The 20,826-nt window shown below is 33.1% G+C and overlaps 1 protein-coding gene, 1 long non-coding RNA gene and 1 other non-coding gene across 3 annotated transcripts; 2 read left to right on the forward strand and 1 right to left on the reverse strand.

The window, feature by feature from the left end:
• Positions 1–1,488: 1,488 nt before the first annotated feature.
• Positions 1,489–4,075, reverse strand: LOC130673396 (uncharacterized). Its single transcript, XM_057478385.1, has 2 exons — positions 3,221–4,075; positions 1,489–3,123 (listed from the first exon to the last, which is right to left on the reverse strand). Exons 1-2 carry the CDS (start codon positions 3,317–3,319, stop codon positions 2,257–2,259), a joined length of 966 nt encoding a protein of 321 aa, XP_057334368.1. The 5' UTR covers positions 3,320–4,075; the 3' UTR covers positions 1,489–2,256.
• A 4,918-nt stretch (positions 4,076–8,993) lies between these two features.
• LOC130673397 (uncharacterized) lies at positions 8,994–12,367 on the forward strand. The gene is made up of 3 exons (XR_008990876.1): positions 8,994–9,155; positions 10,206–10,294; positions 12,109–12,367. It is a non-coding gene; the product is annotated as an uncharacterized LOC130673397 (long non-coding RNA).
• Positions 12,368–18,313: 5,946 nt separating this feature from the next.
• Trnae-cuc (transfer RNA glutamic acid (anticodon CUC)) lies at positions 18,314–18,385 on the forward strand. Its single transcript has one exon. It is a non-coding gene; the product is annotated as a tRNA-Glu (tRNA).
• Positions 18,386–20,826: the final 2,441 nt, after the last annotated feature.

Raw genomic sequence — 20,826 nt, forward strand, 5'->3', positions numbered from 1 at the left:
GGTAAATTTACGGCAATGTTGCGGTGAAAGTACGGTAGTTTACGGTAAAAAGGCCGCATTTTCGCCGTAAAGTTGTGGTAACAGTGCAGTACTTTACCGTAGAAGTTTTGTAAAATTGCGGTATTTCACCATATAATTGCGGTAAATTTGCTGTATTTTACTGTAATGTGAAGCATTTTACTGGAATGTCTGTTGATAATCGGATATTTGACTGTAAACAACTGTCTTTACTTGACATTTCGGTACCGTGTCTTTAAGATTTGGTATTGTGTAGTGCTGGATATTATTCAAATCCCTAGCAGATCCGAATTAGGTAAATTACAGCAATTTACCGTAATTCCGCCGAAAAATCTGCGGTAATTTACCGTAAATTACCGTAGATTTTTCGGCGGAATTACGGTAAGTTGCGGTAATTTACGGTAAATTGCTGTAATTTACCGTAATTCGGACCTGCTAGGGCATGGAATTTACAATTTTTAACTTCCCGCTAAGAAAATTGTAAATTTTCAAAAATTCGGGAAGTTATTGGTTTCGGTCCGATTTACGAAAATCGAATTTCTATCAGATGTCGACGTTTTGAGGTCCTAGGAAGCTATTCTGACTAATTTCAAGATGATGTCCGAGTGTATGTATGTATGTATGTACGTACGTACGTACGTACGTATGTAAATACCTGTATCTTTTGAACGGATGAACCGATTTTGAACTTTAAGGTGCCATTCGACGCGGATTGTCAATATCTTGAAGCCGAGAGGAAATTGAGCTTGGTCGGTAGGGCTCGTTCAGAGATATTCCAAAAATAAAGTTTTTTCAAAAATGTTTTTTTTGGATAACTTTTAATGTGCTCGAAGGATTAATTCCAAAATGGACTGGGCTCTAGAGCTTTATAAGCCGCGTCGAATGCCACCTCAACCATCAAAATCGGTTCATTCGTTCAAGAGAAACCGTTGTCGAAAGAATTAAAAAAAAAAATTTTTTTTATTTTTCCTGAAATATCTCAAAAACGACTCGATAAATCGGATCCAAAATTTTATCAGCTTTAGAACTTGACAAAACGCATCGATTGCCGCCTCAACCATCAAAATCGGTTAATTCGTTCGCGAGATATCGTGGGAGAAAGAAATGCTAAAAAATGGTTTTTTATAAAACAATGGCATACAAAAGTATTTGCGAGCTCGTAGAGCTCGAAAATGTATTCACAATAGTGTTTTCGAGCTCAACGAGCTCGAAAACAGCGGGAAGTTTTGGGGCTGGCCCGCAGGGTCAACTGACAGACCGATTTTTTTTACAGTGTAGACCTCAGAAAAAATCTTATTGATAACATTTCTTTGAGATTCGTTTCTAAGGCAAGATATCATTATAATAAACCTCATAGCGGTATTCATAAAATGGAAGAAACAGTGCGGGTACAGGAAAAAAATATAAAGTGTTGGTGGTGGGACATAATATATAAACACTTAATTGAAAAGAAAAATTAGTAAGTGATAGTTCAGTTTTAACTGTATAATTTATTTAAATCTCAGTAGTAATTCAGACATACAGTAAACATTCGGTGAATAATTTACAGTTTATAATATAATAATTATAAGAACTTAATGATATCCCTGCTTAATAATATATTAGACACCTAGGGCAGTACAGTAAGAAATGTCTCAGATCACATGAAATCTTTGACCAAGACGAAGCCAAGGTCAACAAACATGTATTCTGAGGCTTTCTTATATATTTACTACCCAATGAGTGTATAATAGTTTTCTCCTCAACGGAGGCGGATAGCGGCAACTTCGTTTAGCACAGCGGGACAAAAGTTGACGCTTTCCGCCCGGAGGCGAGAAAAAGTTCTAAATCACTCTCATGAAAAAGAAATCTCTGATTCATTCTTATAGAAAATGTAATGAAAATCAATCGAAAGTTTTGGATTTTCATGCGATTGAATTCGAGCTTTCAAACCGGGATACTAAAAAATACTGGTTAATGAGTATTTCAAGTGTCAGGACTGGGTATCACAGTCATACTAACACACAAACAAACTATCTCAATGCCGAAATATCGCTTAAGAAAATTATAGACCAGAATATTATGCGTCCGAATTTCACAAGATCGTGCACATATCAATCTTCGATACACAGATTTATGTTGAACAATGAAATATCTATTCTAGGGTGACAATTAGACGTATGATAATTTGGCAAGTGATGTTTTATCGTGTGATATTATGACTGTGATACTGAGACAAGTAACCGTGTGTCGTTATAATTAGAACCGCCATGTTCCTTGGATACCAACGTGAGGTTGAACATCTCTTCCAGGAAGCTTCAAAGCACCCCCTCCAGCACTAATTTGACCATTTTTGCCTTCATAGATATTATGCTGATAGTCTAAATTCCAACTCGGACGACGTTCCGGTCCATCCAAAGGCTTCGTGTGTTGAAAGACAATAGATCCTTGAGGTTCTGGGGATCGACGGAATCTCCAGGTTCCTTGGATGCCAACGTGAGGTTGAACATCTCTTCCGGGAAGTTTTAGCGCACCACCTGCAGCACTAATTTGACCATTTTTGCCTTCATAGATATTATGCTGATAGTCTAAATTCCAACTCGGACGACGTTCCGGTCCATCCAAAGGCTTCGTGTGTTGAAAGACAATAGATCCTTGAGGTTCAGGTGATCGACGGAATCTCCATGATCCTTGGATACCAACATGAGGCTGAACATCTCTTCCGGGAAGCTTTAGCGCACCTCCTGCAGCACTTATTTGGCCATTTTTACCTTCGTAGATGTTATGCTGGTAGTCTAAATTCCAACTAGGACGACGTTCCGGTCCACTCAAAGGCTTCGTGTGTTGAAAGACAATAGATCCTTGAGGTTCTGGGGAACGACGGAATCTCCAGGTTCCTTGGATGCCAACGTGAGGTTGAACATCTCTTCCGGGAAGCTTTAGCGCACCTCCTGCAGCACTTATTTGGCCATTTTTGCCTTCATAGATGTTATGCTGGTAGTCTAAATTCCAACTAGGACGACGTTCCGGTCCATCCAAAGGCTTTGTGTGTTGAAAGACAATAGATCCTTGAGGATCAGCCGAGCGACTATAGCGTGGAGGGTTCGATGGGAATTTAGGACGATTCTATAATTGAAATATCATTATTGTGTTATAAGTATTAGAGGTGATTCAAAGTATTAATCGCAGTAGTTTTTTCGGTAATCGTGAATTTATTACTTACTATGTATGGAGCGGGTTGATGACCATCCTTATTATGAATCCCAGGTTCACTTGAGACGATTGCCAAAGTAGTGGCCAGCCAAATAAAAGTAGTTTTCATCTTGAAATCTATATATTTACCGTTATTATAAAATATGTGAAGACTTTCAAACGTTTTTAGAAGAAGTTGAAGAACTGTGATTGAACCATCCGAATGAATAGTTTATATACTCTACATCAATCATTTAATTTACAGTCGGGGAATTACTTTTAACATGCTTAGACACAAGGAAATACAGCGAGTAATAGTGGGGAGTGGGAACTCCAACGCAAGAAAGCGCTCATAAGGAATCCCCCGTTTTATTACCGATGTGTCGAGAGCAATTTATCGTAATGCAATAACCAGTAGTTCAATAATATCTCGTGACGTCGTATATTTTTGTTCTCTTAAAATATTTTTACAGCTCTCTTTGTGCTCTTTTTGTAATTAATTTTGATTGCTTCTTCAAATATTTATCAGTAATAGACCATTGATTTAAGTAAAACGCATATAAATTTGTATTTTTTTAAAAAATAAAAAAAATTAATGATGACAAAATAAGTTTTTTTTCTTTTATTGTTCACAATGAGTCATTCAATTGATTTTTGAGAAATAATTATTTTCTTATTGATACAGCTACACGGAAAGAAAATTATGGGAAGTTTTCCTATGCATTGTGGGAATGGTTCCCATAATGGTATGGGAATAGTACCCATACTACTATAGGAATGGTTCCCATATATTATGGGAACCATCCCCATAATAGTATGAGAATAGTTCCCATACCATTATGGAAATGGTTCCCATATTGGTATAGGAACTATTCCTATAATATTATGGGAACTATTCCCATAATGTTATGGGAACCATCCCTATAATATCATAAAATTTTTTTTTTGCATAATAGTGTAGAAATTTCCCAAAATTTGAATTTTCTTGAATGTTTTGTGCTGACAAAAAATTCTTGTTAAAAATTTTAATGTTTTTTTGCCGAATACGATTTTTTTTCTCAATGTTTGAATTTTTGTTTTTATGTTTAATAATATTTCTGTGTATTGTAGAAGTGATTACCACACTTCTTTAAATTAATTTTTTCATGATAATATGGGAACCATTCCCATAATATTATAGGAATATTTCCTATAATAGTATGGGAACTATTCCCATAATGGTATACGAACCATTCCAATTGCATTATGGGAATCATTGCCATAATATTATGGGAATAGTTCCCATACTATTATAGGAACCATTCCCATAATATTATAGGAATGGTTCCTATAATTTATGGGAATGGTTCCTATAAATTATAGAAACCATTCCCATAAATTATAGGAATGATTCCCATAAATTATAGGAATGATTCCCATAATATTATTGAAATTATTCCTATAAATTATAGGAACCATTCCTATAGTGTTATGGGTATCATTCCCATAATTATAGGAACTATTCCTATAATTATGGGAAACATTCCTATAATTATAGGAACCGCTCCCATAATTTATGGTCGTAATTCCTATGATGGTATAGGAAAAAATTTCACAAAATTATGGGAACCGCTGCCATAATTTTCTTTCCGTGTACAAAAATCACACAGAAAGAGAGGATTCCTCAGTTCAAGAAATATTTTAAACTACAAATTAAAGTTAAAAATTTTCTTGAGACGAATAAAAGTTTTTTGCGCCAAGATCCTTTTTTTTATGCAAATATTCTTCATAATTTCTCCATTTTGTTAAGACGATATTTCGATTTTAGAAGTCTTTTTCATAAGATATTTCTTTACACAATGCTATTATTTGGATACTTCTTTCCGAATTTTCACTTGACTGCAATTACAATTACGTAAATCGCACAGAAATTGACAAAAATCTCATGGTTTTGATACAAATTCTGGCACTTTTAATTGGTTTTTATAAAAATTTTTGGGTAGAGCCACTCAGTTGTCATTATTTAAATAACTTTCCGTTCGTGATTTCGGATTTTATTTCACTCCCAATTCACTCCGGATTTTTTACAATGTAGGAAACCATGTGAGAATCTATATCGGGATCTATGCTGGATTCCTATATGGATTATTTTGACATGGAAATGTATCAGGTTCCAATAACTGGGAAAATATTAATTATTTTCATTTAGATGCAACAAAATATTTTATAAAATGTAAAAGTAAGTTTCTCGCAATCAACCGCTTACTTCATTCTTCATAGCATATCTGTGAAATAACACAAGGGAATTATTAAACAATAGAACAAGATTAAGAAAACGTGTCAAAACTATAAATAATTCATTGATGATTTAAAAATTATCTCAGTAAACATTCACAATCGTATCGACCCAGAAGCCAAAAATACATCCGTCAGAAAGAACTTAGTTAAAAAAATCTGTCTATCGGTTGACCCTGCGGGCCAGCCCTAAAACTTCCCGCTGGTTTTGAGCTCCTTGAGCTTGTAACGGGTATAATTGGGTTTTAATTATAAAATAGTCGAAGAGTAATTAATTAATTAGTATCACAGAAAAACGTCAAATCAGTTTTGTATGTCACCAGAAAGTCAGAAGTTAGACGAAACAGAAAATATATATTGAAAGAAAATTAGTGAGTAAAAAGTATGAACGATTTAATCAATCAAAAGAAGTAATGGTTAATCTCTTAAATCAGACTGTATAAATTATCCAACTACCCCTTTTTGCTTGGTTTAGCTCGCCGGAGTCCAGGGTTCAAAAGGGGTTTTTAATTTATAGACAGTGCTAATTAATCAAGTCAACAAAACTTTACTTTAACTAAACAAAAGAAACTCTTTTTTTTAAAAGAAAGAAAACACAGATTTAGAAAAGAAATAAGAAACTAGGATTTATTATTTAATAATTACAATGGCTTCCAGCCCTTTTCTACTACCTCTTACAATAATTAATATTAATAATTAAACGCGGTTTCAATATTATAAAATTACGGCTTGTTGTTTATTCAACAATTTACACGGTTTATTGCTAATTAAACAATCTATACACGGTTTACACGGTTACACGGTCACACACATACTCAAAAGATTCGCGGTCTACCACGCGGTACTACCCCTCCCCGGGTGCTTCAGGGGAGTCTGGTCGACTACCCCGTCGGCCCTACACGAAGTCCCGTCCCAGAGGGTAAGTGGATGGCCTCCAACAAACCCCCACCTACGCGGATAGTTTCACCTACCACCCCTTGGCAGAAGGCCTTGGAGTGGGGTCCCTTAAAACCTCCTCGAGAGAAATAGATTTCGCTTACCTGGCCCGGTCGGACTCCTGGTAAGTGACTTCCTTCTTGGTTGACTGGAATGGCCTTCCTTGACAACCTCTCGGGAGACTAAGTTGCCTCTACGGGCTTAAATGCGCGGTTTTATCTCTATATCTACCCGTTGTAGAGGTGAACGGGAATAAATTCCCTCGCCCTCTGTTGTTGACATCGAGAGTCTACTGTTGTAAAATATTTTCTAAGTCCCGAGTTAAAAAGTCAAAGGAAATCGAGAGAAATTAATTTTATCGTATGTAAAATTGAATTTAAAAGAAAAGAATTCGTTTAAGATGTTAAGTAAATACTAAGTCCCGAGAACTTAGCCGTGTGAGCGACGATAATCCGGGCGGACGGATAGAAAATGAAAGAATGAACGATTGAAATACTAGAGTTTATTTTAATTTCACCAATATTTCTCGTATTTCTGTTCATTTTATAATTCTTTCAATCTCTTAAAACTTTTAAACGTTTTATTCGAAACCTATATAAGCGTTTTTATTTTATTTCCTTTGATTTTGGTGCTCAGGACTTAGAATAATTTTCGCTCGGTCGCGCATTCACATACTTATACCGTACATCCATATAATTTTATATCTCGGTATATTCATTCGACTTAGATTTTAAAAGCACAGCCTTATAAGTGTAAATAATAATAATAACTCATTGTTAAGGAAAAATAATAATGTTTATATTAATGAAAGAAAAGAAAAAAAAGAAAGTATTATATACAAAAGTATAAGTCATATTAAATAGAAACATAAGTAATAGTTTTTAAGTAAATAGATAATAGAGTAGTATAAGTACAGTAGTAATTAATTTGTTTAAACAAAGGAACATAATATTTAGAATTTTAGTCCTAGTTTTTAAGCCTACTAGTTTTAAGTGTAACCGATAGTCCAGTAGATATGAAAATAATAATTAGTGAATAAGTAGTATTAAGTCATAGGTATAAGAAAATAGTAATAATAATAGTTTATAAATAATAATCACAGGTGTCCTCTGTTCTGGGTTCACTGGGTCACTCCACCATCACAAGCTCGAAAATTTAGTCGTAGATACATTTTCGAGCTCTTCAAAAAATAGAATTATCGCCAGTTGAATTCTTTGGAAATCCCAGAGACATCCCATAGAAATCCCATAGAAAATATAGACCCAGAACTCGGTGTTGTAAGAAAAAAATAGAATCATGGCCAGTAAAATTCTCTGGAAATCCCAGAGAAATCCCATAGAAATCCCATAGAAAATATAGACCGAGCACTCGGTGTTGTAAAAAAAAATAGAATTATCGCCAGTTGGATTCTCTGGAAATCCCAGAGAAATCCCATAGAAATCCCATAGAAAATATAGACCCAGCACTCGGTGTTGTAAAAAAAAATAGAATTATCGATAGAAAACTCATAGAAAATTGATATTAAATAAAAACTTGTTGCTGTCATAGAAAATCGATAGAAACCTCATAGAAAATTGATAGAAAACAAGAACTTGTTGCTGTCATAGAAAATCCATAAAAAACTCATAGAAAATTGATATAAAACAAAAACTTGTTGCTGTCATAGAAAATCGATAGAAAACCCATAGAAAATTGACAGAAAACAAAAACTTGTTGCTGTCATAGAAAATCGATAGAAAATCCATAGAAAATTGACAGAAAACAAAAACTTGTTGCTGTCATAGAAAATCCCAGAGAAATCTCGTAGAAAATATAGACCCAGCACTCGGTGTTGTAAAAAAAAAATAGAATTATCGCCAGTTGAATTCTCTGGAAATCCCAGAGAAATCCCATAGAAATCCCATAGAAAATAAAGACCCAGCACTCGGTGTTGTAAAAAAAAAAATAGAATCATCGCCAGTTGAATTCTCGGGTGAATTGCGGTAAAATCAACTTGACCTGAGATAAGCAAATAAATCTAACTTGTCTTTATCAAATTAATTGTATCCATGTTATCATTATTTTTTAAAATTTATCTGCATTAATAGAGTTTAATTATTTATTACGACCATTGTTAACATCGAATGTATGTGAGTGCTAGTGTGTCCGTGGTGCGCATGTGCGCGTGTGTGTTCCCCTGTGTACGAGCGCGCGTGTGTGTGAGTGTGTGGTTGGTACGTAACTGATACCAAAAAAATTGGTAATAGCTACCAAATTAGTCGGTAACGGCTACCGATTATTTCGGTAGAGTTCAATTAGAGAAACTTTTGAGATTTCGTTGTAATTCCTATGATGATATAGGTAAAAATTTCACAAAATTATGGGAACAGTTTCCATAATTTTCTTTCCGTGTTGAAAATGTAAAACACTTGTTCACAACAAATATAACTTTGCATTAAATTATTAGTTTTGTTTTATAATTAAAAGAGAATGTGACCGTAAAAATGTTTGAGAGGTCACAGATGTGATAGGTGTATAAGTTATCTGCAGATAATGATAAATTATTTATCAACAAGAATCTTGATCGTTTGAGTAATATTTAATGAATTAGAATTATGTTGACACTAAACAACTACACAAGGACAATCAAGTTTGTGTTTTGTAAATAAGCGTCCACGTATTCGTTTAGTTATCAGTTGACAAGTATATAAATTCTGATACAAAACATTAGAATTGATAGAACTAAATAAACTTTGAGCTTCCAATCACAGCGATACGTAAGTAAATCATTTATATTAATCAGTTCTTAATGTATAAACTAATTTAACACTGATAAATATTACACCGGCACACAAAAAAAAATAAGTTCTCTGTACTTTTGACGGGACCGATTTATTCCCATGTATTTTGACCCGCTGATTCCGAATTCGAGGTCCGTTTAACCCGTACACCCTCAGATTTTTAGAAAACTTTAAAAAACCTCAAAAATACACAAAAATCGACCGTTTTTTAAATTTATAAATTTTTTTAACCCTAACTAAGCATGATTTTTATGTATTTCGGTCCTCCACATACTAACCTGAAGTTTATTTAAAACATTAGCCATTTAAAGTCTAAGTAAATTCCAAAAAACCCCAAAAAATAGCAAAAAAGCAAAAGAATTCTTAGTATTGTGATGAAAAAAATTTTATAGGGCTAAATAAATAATTATTTTCATGTATGTTTATCTGTCACATATAATTCTCGAACATCCATGGCTCAGACATCTCTAAAATTTTAAATAAATGGCAAAAATTCCCAAAAAATCGAAAAAAATAAAATTTGGTATAACAAAAATCATTTTTTAAATCGAAATAAATAAAAGAAATCATATTGTTCGATCTGTGATATATATATAAAAAATAGTTTGGCCTAAAACATAAAAAAATTTTAATATGCTTCAAAAAATTTTTTTCATCACAACACTAAGAATTTTTTTGCTTTTTTGCAATTTTTTGGGGTTTTTTGGAATTTACTCAAACTTTAAATGGCTAATGTTTTAAATAAACTTCAGGTTAGTATGTGAAGGACCGAAATACATAAAAATCATGCTTAGTTAGGGTTAAAAAAATTTATAAATTTAAAAAACGGTCGATTTTTGTGTATTTTTGAGGTTTTTTAAAGTTTTCTAAAAATCTGAGGTTGTACGGGTTAAACGGACCTCGGATTCGGATTCAGCGGGTCAATATACATGGGAATAAATCGGTCCCGTCAAAAGTACAGAAAACTTATTTTTTTTTGTGTGCCGGTGTTATTTAATAGCATCATATGAATTTATTGTATTGCAGACTGCAAAATGTCCAAGTATTTAATTCTGTTGGTTTTAATGGCATTTATTGCTACTGTTTATACTGAATGTAAACTTCCAGTTACACCAGTAAGTATAAAAATTGAGAAGACTACTATACTCTCATGAACCGCAACTCAGCCGGGCACGTATATTTAAATAAGGCTACTTTCTTATAAGGCTTACGCCTGAAATAAATATTCACTCAAATTTTGGATGCTGACTGGCGATAGCCCAATAACTAAAGTAGATTTAGACATTAGTCTCTTAATTCGGAAATATGATGTTTACATGCACTTCCTGTACATATATTTTGTTAACTATAATCGATAGAAATCTACAGGCTAAAAAAATTTGCCAACCGTTCATTTTTTTGCTGTTTTCAAATTAGAACATCAGCAGGTATTCTTATTACTCTTTTTATGGGGTTGAAATAAAAGCCCGGGAAAAAATGATCAGACCTGACCATGCCTGTTCATGTATGATCAGGCCTGAAATTAGACCTGATCATGCCTGTTCATGTATGATTAGGCCTGAAATTAGACATGATCAGGCCTGATCATACCTGTCCATGCCTGTTCATGTCTGTTCATGTCTGAAGCGTTGAATACACTCATGCCTGATCATACCTGTCCATGCCTGGTCATGTCTGTTCATGCCTGTTCATGTCTGTTCATGTCTGAAGCGTTGAATACACTCAGGCCTGATCATGCCTGTGCATGTCTGAAGCGTTAAATACAGTCAGGTCTGATCATGCCTGTTCATACCTGCCCATGCCTGTTCATGCGTGGTCATGTCTGAAGCGTCAAATACGCTCATGCCTGATCATACCTGTCCATGTCTGGTCATGTCTGTTCATGCCTGTTCATGTCTGAAGCGTTAAATACAGTCAGGTCTGATCATGCCTGTTCATACCTGTCCATGCCTGTTCATGCCTGGTCATGTCTGAAGCGTCAAATACGCTCATGCCTGATCATACCTGTCCATGTCTGGTCATGTCTGTTCATGCCTGTTCATGTCTAAAGCGTTAAATACGCTCAGGCCTGATCATGCCTGTTCATACCTGTCCATGCCTGTTCATGCCTGGTCATGTCTGAAACGTTAAATACGCTCCTGCCTGATCATACCTGTCCATGTCTGGTCATGTCTGTTCATGCCTGTTCATGTCTGATGCGTTAAATACGCTCAGGCCTGATCATACCTGTCCATGCCTGTTCATGCCTGGTCATATATGTTCATGTCTGTTCATGGCTGTTCATGTCTGCTCATAGATCTAAAATTTTGTTGACCAAGAATCTATCACGTATAAGATTTTTATTACTTGAAGTTCATACGAAACTTACTTTTCAATTAAATCTCTTAGGTCAGTGGGTAGCGAGTTACACTTTCGAGCGCAAGGTCCACGGTTCAAATCCTGCACATGCCCGAATTTTTTATTTTTTTTATTTTTATAGCAATAATTATATACATGTATAATTGAATATAGTTATACATAATTATATATAATTATATAGGGCCATTTTTTATATATATTTTTTTACCCGGATGGGTATGAACAGACATGAACATACCTGATCAGACCTGAACATGCCTGATCAGGCCTGGTCAGGCATGGTAATTTTTCATGTCTGATCAGACCTGAAGACTCATGCCTGTTCATGTCTGATCAGGTCTGATCATTTTTTCCCGGGACATTGCAAAACTAGTAGGCTAGGTGAGTCTTGATACGGGAAGCACAATGTTTTTAGCACGAGTTGTAGGTGAAAACGCACGAGCGTCAGTGAGTGCTGAACGTATTCAGAATGAAGAGAAGTGATTTTTTTTTCTTGAAAGTGCTCATTTTGCTCTACCCTCTCCGATAGAATTACATGTGTATAGATATAATTATTCTTAATAAATTTCAGTGTGAATCAGACGATGAATGCTGTCAAGGTTGGTGCGTTCCATCACCGGTTTCTTCGAATAAAATGTGTATAGTACCAGTGTAAATCTCCCTCGAGCTTATACTTAAAAGGTTAAATAATATTCCAAATTATATGCAGATCGAAATAGTAAATTTTTTTAAAGCTTTTGAATTGTGGATTTTTCATTGTAAATTATACTTATGTCAATAATTTGTTATGTTTAATTATTAATACCTGAATAAATTGTTTATTTAAATAATTACGTTTCTCATAAACAGCTATTTCCATTAAATATAAAGTTATTCGAGTATTAAAACTTTAGATCGGAGTGCATTATTCGATCCTAGCGATGAAGATATGAAAATTTAGTTTATAAATATCTAAAGTTGTAACGAAATAACAATCCACGCATTTATATTTTCATTTCACTATGGAACCAATATTCATGTAGATCATTACCCACCTAGTCGTTTGATAAAATCCCATGTAACAATTTCCAGTACAAGTCGCTGGTCAAGGCACATTTCTCAAGAATCTTTTGATAGATTCTACATAGGCTTGCTCAAGATGTCGTACAGAAGTTGATCTTGTGAAAGTCTTGCGTAAAGCCTGGTCTCAAATCCACTAGTTGTCTATGTCTTTATATGACTCTGTATCTTGCTGCAGACACTGGTCCACAGATTTATATTGCAAGCCTTGTGCATGACTTGTTTAAAAACTTTGTGTTATGTTATACTTCAAGAATTGTACAAGATTCTTGAATATATCTTGCTCAAGATGTATTGATACAGTTAACTTGAGCATATCTTGCACCAGAATCTATCTGCAGATGCTTGGGCATATCTTGCGCCAGATCTGCTCAAGACGTGTCATATTACACTGTCTATCTCACTCTTGTCTCTCTCATTTTATCCCCTCCATCGGTACACGTTACCAGAGCTCAGTGGTACTCAATTGAAGTTATAATCGGATAGAAAAACATTTTTAATCCGGAGTTCATTTGCAAAATTAGAAGCGCCGTAGTAATCACAAGTCAAATTTAATTCATAACCTATAATAAGATATGTCTTTTGATCGATGGTTTGATTTTAATAAAGTTATTTTTTTTAATTTTTTTAAGGATAACACGAAAAATGAGATGAAATTCGATTATGAAATGTTTTAAATTTTTTTTTTTTAAATTGTAATCAGTTACTTTGATACTAAAATACAGATATTGATTGTTACGAACCCGGTATCATTCATTCCTTATACATGTATATTAGGGTGGGTTGAAAAAAAACTTTTTTTTTCGTTTTTCTTAGCATGGGGGTAGAATTTGTACCTTATAGAAAAAAAAAATTTTTCAAGAAAAAAAAAAATTTTTTACTCAACATTTTGAGGTGGCCCACTCGTTTTTAAAATAAATAATTGATCAAACGGGGTAGTCCCAACGAAAAAATTTACATGGTGTTCCAGAATCTGTAGGGTGTCCCCTTGAAAGCTAATTGTAAGTCAGAAGTTGAAAAAATTTTTTTCCTATTATTTTTGTAATTTAAGTAAAAAATCCAAAAATGAAATGCATTTTCTTTTTAATTAAAATGAAAGTGAAGTAAAAAAAAATTACGTTCGACAATTATTAGATATTTTCCACGCTTTTGGACAAAAAAAAATTTTTTTCGTTGGAACTACTCCGTTTGATCAATTATTTATTTAAAAAACGAGTGGGCCACCTCAAAATGTTGAGTAAAAAAATTTTTTTTTTCTTGAAAATTTTTTTTTTTTTATAAGGTACAAACTCTACCCCCATGCTAAGAAAAACGAAAAAAAAGTTTTTTTTCAACCCACCCTAATGTATATATATGTGGGTACGCACATATATATTAGAGTGTTTCAAAAAATCGACTTTTTTTTTTTCACGAAGAACATTGAAAAATCGACAGAGTATCCCTAGACAAAGACCCTGTTAAAACATGAGACCTTAATACTAATATTTAAAGGTGGCCATTCACGATTTTCTATTTTCCATTTAAATAACATGGGGAAAAAGAAATTTTAAGTTTGGAATTTTATACCTCGGCGATGGCTTATTGAACAGATAAGTCCAGGATTTATTTTTGTAGGGAATTAAACGCTCTACAAAAAAAGTTTCTTATCAATTTTTGATAAATCCATCTATTCAAAAGTTATTGGAGCTCGAAGTCAAGTTATAATAAATTTCGAGATCTTTTTACTTTTCCGGCGAAACTATCAGACTTATCACAAAATGTTATACTATCTTTTTTGTTAACAATTTTATTCTCTACAAATAATTTCCGTTAAATTTTTTCAAATTCCACATTATTTTTTAGTTATTTTCGTTTTAATGTCGAGCTCTTGAAATCGATCAGAACACTAATTTTTTTAAAGCTTGGCATTAAGAGTGTAATTGAAAATTAAAAAAATTTATTTTCAATATAATAAAAGCAAAAAAAAAATGATCAATATCTGTATTTTAGTATCAAAGTAACTGATTTCAATTTTTTAAAAAATTTTAAAAACATTTCATTATCGTATTTCATAAACGGAGAGAATTTTTCGATAAAATTTATCCTGCAATTTAGAGTAAGCCTGGGCTGAAAAGATAATAAATACGGAAAAAATAACAACAGATTTGGTTTGTTTTATTTTTTATTCTTTTTTATATAAAAATTACTTGAAATTGGGTGTTTTTACCCCATAATTGAACACTATCTAGAAACGGACGAGTAATTGTTCATGCAGGCCCAGTATGATTCACAATTAACGAGTAAAATTTATTAGATAATATTCCCTGTGTAGAATTTTTCGTGTTATCCTTTAATAATTTTATTAAAATCAAACCATCTATCAAAAAACATATGTTATTATAGGTTATGAATTAAATTTTACTTGTAATTACTACGGCGCTTCTAATTTTGCAAATGAACTCCGGATTAAAAATGTTTTTCTATCCGATTATAACTTCAATTGAGTACCACTGAGCTCTGGTAACGTGTGCCGATGGAGGGGATAAAGTGAGAGAGACAAGAGTGAGATAGACAGTGTAATATGACACGTCTTGAGCAGATCTGGCGCAAGATATGCCCAAGCATCTGCAGATAGATTCTGGTGCAAGATATGCTCAAGTTAACTGTATCAATACATCTTGAGCAAGATATATTCAAGAATCTTGTACAATTCTTGAAGTATAACATAACACAAAGTTTTTAAACAAGTCCTGCACAAGACTTGCAATATAAATCTGTGGACCAGTGTCTGCAGCAAGATACTGAGTCATATAAAGACATAGACAACTAGGGGATTTGAGACCAGGCTTGCGCAAGCCTTTTACAAGACTGTTATATGGGATATTGACTGTAAGTATATAAAATTTAAAAACTACTTTTTAAGGTGATTAGTTTTAGAGGCCTGTTCCGTCTCCTAGAAATATATTTCCGCAAAAAAGATATCATATAATTCTATGGAGGAAAAATATTTCAACGGCAGCGAAATGAGGCGTGATCACTTGGTAACTCTTCCTTATGAACGCAGAGAGGAAATGGGCCCACGGCGCTAGTTTGCCCCTCTAACTACAGGTTTTTCACAAACTCACGCAACCGGTGCAAAAGCCCCCTCCCCAAAAAATTATAAACAAAAATGTTTTTTTATTTCCCGTCAAGTTATGACCTCTATAATGTTTTTATCATATTTTAGGCCAATATGTGATATGTGTGGTTAAATGGACTGTTCCGTCGATAACGGAAGTGCTAAACTAATTGTCATCATAACAATGTAAAGAATTTAAATAATTAGTAGAGTCACCATCTAGCGGTGCTTTAATTCACTTCATCGTCAAGTTAGACCGCACCACTAACGCGCGCGCTCTTTACAGCGTCAGTTTTCGTTTTGCATCTTCGTTGCACTTACGGCGTCAGCGTATCTCTGTCACTCGGGTGTCTGATTTTTCCGTTCGGTCGAAACCGCAACCCGGCGTCACTGCGTCTTTTCGTTAGTTGACCACGAGTCTTACTGTTGAGCGCATACGCTGTGACCAATCTTTCCGCATTCGCAAATAATTTCATAATTAAATATCCAATTAATTAATTATCGATTACAATTTCAAATCATCGGGTAAAGATAAGTATCAATTAATACGGTACAATAATTTTTACTGATTATTTCGTTGAGTTTCAATAATATTTCGTGACTTGAACATACCACCGGGTTATTGCGTCGCAATTAACAAGCCGGGACTTGTCGCGCGTGGGTCTGACCGATTCAATTTTCAGCTATCTATTCGTGTTCTCATTAAATATTGCATTTAATTGTGTTTGAGATTTAATATTAATATGTCATATTAATATTGAATAATAAGAACATAAATTGTATTTAATAGTTAATAATTATTCATAATGCTTGATATTCATTCAATTTAACTAATCTATTCAATTCTCATTGGATAATTTAATTATTTATGTTGGATATTCTATATTAATATTTAATATCAATCGCATAAATAATCTTTAATATTCAACATTTGTTTGCGTTTCATTACTATTAACTTGCTTCAACTGGATCGAGTATATCAAAGTTAACTTACATTCAAACAAAGGCCTCGTCGCCGTCAATCTATCAATATCAGTTGATCAGATTTCAATCAAACTTACATAAAATTACCGCCTCTGTCGGAATCAATAATCAAACACTTGACAACTCAAGTGCTATCAATCGAAAGCTTTCAAACAATCATTTGTTCTATAGTACCACGTACTAATCTAATTGTCCCGCAGTGGACAATTGGGCTCTCGCTAACTTTATATATAGACGTGTATATTCTCTTACAATCATTGCGATCTAATATCTAACTAAATACGACGACCCAGCATCGCGTAATCTTTCACTGTATCCGTTCTCATGTGTACAGCACACACATACACACCCACACACACACATACATCGATACACTCAATATCTTGTGTCAATTGTTCAACGAGTTACTATCATTATCATATCTCAATTTTCTCAATCTTTCTCATTGTAACTTCTTCAAAGGGTTTTATGCCGTAGTGCTTTCCCTAATTTTTTGGGTCAAAATACAGTCTTCATTTTGTTACACCCAAATCACGAGTCTTATTAAATTATATCTATCTTGTCCTATCCATACTGACAATCAATTTAATTTAGATCGTTAATAAATTTCATTTACAGGTAAATTTAGATTTAAATAAAAATTAAACAATAATAAAACAAAAGGAAAATTTTCATGCTAACATGGACCACTCGAAAAAAAAAAATTGTAACGAAAAAATTAACTTGACGGGAAATGAAAGAAAAAAATTTTTCTTCAAGTGGTCCATTTTACCCCACATATCAAATATTGGCCTAAGATATGATAAAAACGTTATAGAGTTCATAACTTGACGGAAAATAAAAAAAAAATTTTTTACCTAATTTTTGAGGGGGGCCTTCGTGCCCCAGGCTCCCCTATTGTAAATAATTGTATATAAAATATAGGATTAAGTAGCGTTAAGTATTATAAGATAGTGAAAGTGGTTTTTTTTTTACAAATTTTTCCACAGTTTATTTTTGTCAAAACGAAACGGAACAAGTATAATAAGCATTACCCAAACCAATGTGAATTTAAATTACATGTAGTACCAAAATACAGCGAACTAACAGTACTGAGTTGCCGCTAACAACGGACATTTATCTGTAACTGGTTTCTAAAACCACTAGATGATAAGGTTTTTATTTTATGAGTTTTGTTCAACCTTGTATTTTGTAACGATGATAAGTATTAAAAAATAAAGAACTTATTACAAAAAAAAAAAAAGGTTCGATTCCTGAAACGGGAATACTTTTTGGTTTAGAAATTTTTTTTCTAAACGATTAACTATTGATCTTTCCGTATGAAATCGACATTAATTTTTTTCTTTTTTTTCGAATAAAAATTTTTGAAAAAATTAATTTAGGGATTCGTTATATTGCCTATAGTGGTTTTTATTGATTATAGTGAGTTAAATAATAAACAATATAACCTAATTATTAATAGACGCCATAGACAGGTTGAGTATTATAATGCTTACACTTAATAATTGAAAATAATATTACTTGACAATGACTTTCAAGGAGTCCGCTGGTTTTATTATCGAACATATTTCTTGTATTTCATAATCTTCAAATAGACTCACATTGATATCGTTAATAGCTTCACTGGCAGTTACATTCCGATATGGTCTAGTGGCTAGGATACCTGGCTCTCACCCAGGAGGCTCGGGTTCGATTCCCGGTATCGGAAATGATTTTTTGTTTAAAAATTTTTTTTCTAAACGATTAACTATAAATCTTTCCGTATGAAATCGACATTTATTTTTTCTTTTTTTCGAATGAAAATTTTTGAAAAAATTAATTTAGGGATTTGTTATACTGCCTATAGTGGTTTTTTCTTGATTATTATGAAATAAACGACGAACAATACAACCTGATTATAAATATACATCATAGACAGCTTGAGTATTATAATGCTTACGCTTAATAATTTTAAATAATATTACTTGACAATGACTTTCCAGGAGACCGTTGTAGTCCAGTTAAATCGACCCCCTAAACGGAAACAGGTCCAGCTCGGTCTGATTTTTTGACGTAAGCTTCGGAACATGATTACAAAACATATACCAAAAAATCAAGGTAAAATTTCAAGTAAACAGGTGAAAAAAAAATAAAAAACATTTTTGATTAGCGTTTTATCGAAGAATTTAATAAATTTCGGCGAAAAGTGCTTTATAAAAGTTTTAGAGAAAAAAATATAGAAAATTATGAGTACCCTCGGTTTTATTGTATACAGGTAGTAAAGGTAACAGAGCACCTGAAAGTTTAAATGGAGAGTATCATACGTAAAAGCCCCCTTGCTCTATGCTTTTGGTAAGAAGGACATAAATATACGTCTGCACCGTAGCAAAAGAAAACTTACGCGTGCGTAATACTATAGAGAAAGCAATATAGACCACACTATTCTAACTTATATATTAATATTTTTGGGGCCTAAAACCTACACCACGTGTTGGTATGTTTACGTCTAGCAAAATGTAAGTCAGAGATTTTATATCTCAAAAGCTAATGGAATTTTCATTAATTTATCATCTGATAGGAGATGTCCGTATGCATTTTAATTGCCAGGGGTTTTCGTATTTTGAGGTAATGATTACGAAAATCAAGTTTATTTAATTCAAACGTAGCACAAACAATTATTATTAACAATGATATTGTTTAAATCGTCATAACTCGCAAACCATTGATTGGGCAGGGAAGTTTATTGGGAAAGTAATCTTGAATAATAAAAAATACACAAAAAAGTTATGCATACTTTTCTTCTTATTTCAATTATTTCGCGAGATGTAGCAAAATCAAGCCGCGCGTTCGTACTTCTCAATTAAGAGCGGTTTTCAGTTCTACGTTGCCGGCCGAGTTTATTTAAACTTTGTCCAAAGAATTAACTTAGAAAAACTTTACAGAATTTAATAAAAATTTACTTACGTCTTTAGGATATTGTTATTTATTAGGAGGGTAGTTTCTTTTGTTGATATATATGAGAAAAAAAAAAAGGAATCTTTCGAAAAGTTATAATAAAAATCGATAGCAGACACCTACTCAATATAAATTCTTTTAATTATGAAATAGTATTTTTTATCGTGAAATGGCCATAGAGACCAGGTACCTAAGATACAAACACGTTTACCTGATAGAAAATTTGTTTTGATTAGATTGGTTTTATAATTAAAAACTTTGGACAAAAAAAATAATTGGTAAGTTTATCATGAAGACAGAAAAGTCATAACAAATATGGCGTCAGCTGATTTCTCTTTTGCTTTTAAGAACAGGTGCCATCTACAGTTATAACTACAACTACCATTATGAATTTTTAATTATTTTCGGCAACGCATTACAGATGGCACGAGCAGTCGGTTTGTGAATAAAAGAATTTGTAACCGGTGATCATGGCCGAGCGGTCTAAGGCGTAAGACCTAGGCCTCACGAACTTGATAGTCCAGTCGGCAGGGAAATATTAGGTCGTTTGTTTACGACTTCCAATGTAAATGGTGTAAATTGGATTTTTTTTTTTAAAATACTCAGAAAAATATGTAGATCATTCTTTAAAAAAAAAAATTCGAGGAAATTCAATTGTCTAAAAAATAGCCATTTTGCAAGTAGCTTTGGATTAAAATATCTCGAAAACTATGCAAAATTAGTCGAGACATGCTGCGTATGAAATTTAGAGAATAAAATAAGGAACAAAATGAGCCTAATCCAATGTCTCTACGACTAACAGTTTACGAGATATTAATTTTTTAATGAAAAAACGCGCGGTTCCGCTCGAGCGCTCATAAATAAATAGCTATAACTCCGCAAAAAATCTTTCGATTTACTTGTTTTTTTTTTTGAGTTGTAGATATTGTTGTCCTTTATAAGCAAAAAAATCAGCTAAGCTGAAAAAATTTTTTTTGAATTTGTTTATCGAATTTTCAGCTTTTCGAATATCTGCAATAAAAAATAGTTAACATTAAAAAAAAATTATTTTTCCTTCATTAAAAAATTTTTTAAACTACAAAGAATCGATGTAAAGAACAAAATGTTGAAAAAAAATTTTTTTTATTGCAATAATTCAATTAACAAGTTTAAAAAAATATGAGCTTTGCGGGGACTCGATGTCCAGCTCCGAGACAGTGGGCATGCGCCATTCCC

The sequence above is a fragment of the Microplitis mediator genome, chromosome 8 (assembly GCF_029852145.1).
Source record: "Microplitis mediator isolate UGA2020A chromosome 8, iyMicMedi2.1, whole genome shotgun sequence".
In the NCBI taxonomy this organism is placed as follows: domain Eukaryota; kingdom Metazoa; phylum Arthropoda; class Insecta; order Hymenoptera; family Braconidae; genus Microplitis; species Microplitis mediator.

Bases quoted from the DNA above. Each gene is read 5' to 3' on its own strand.
- LOC130673396 (XM_057478385.1), bottom strand. From the start codon at position 3,319: ATGAAAACTACTTTTATTTGGCTGGCCACTACTTTGGCAATCGTCTCA. The intron at 3,124-3,220 runs GTAAGTAATAAA...TTTCAATTATAG, and splicing joins ATCAACCCGCTCCATACATA to AATCGTCCTAAATTCCCATC.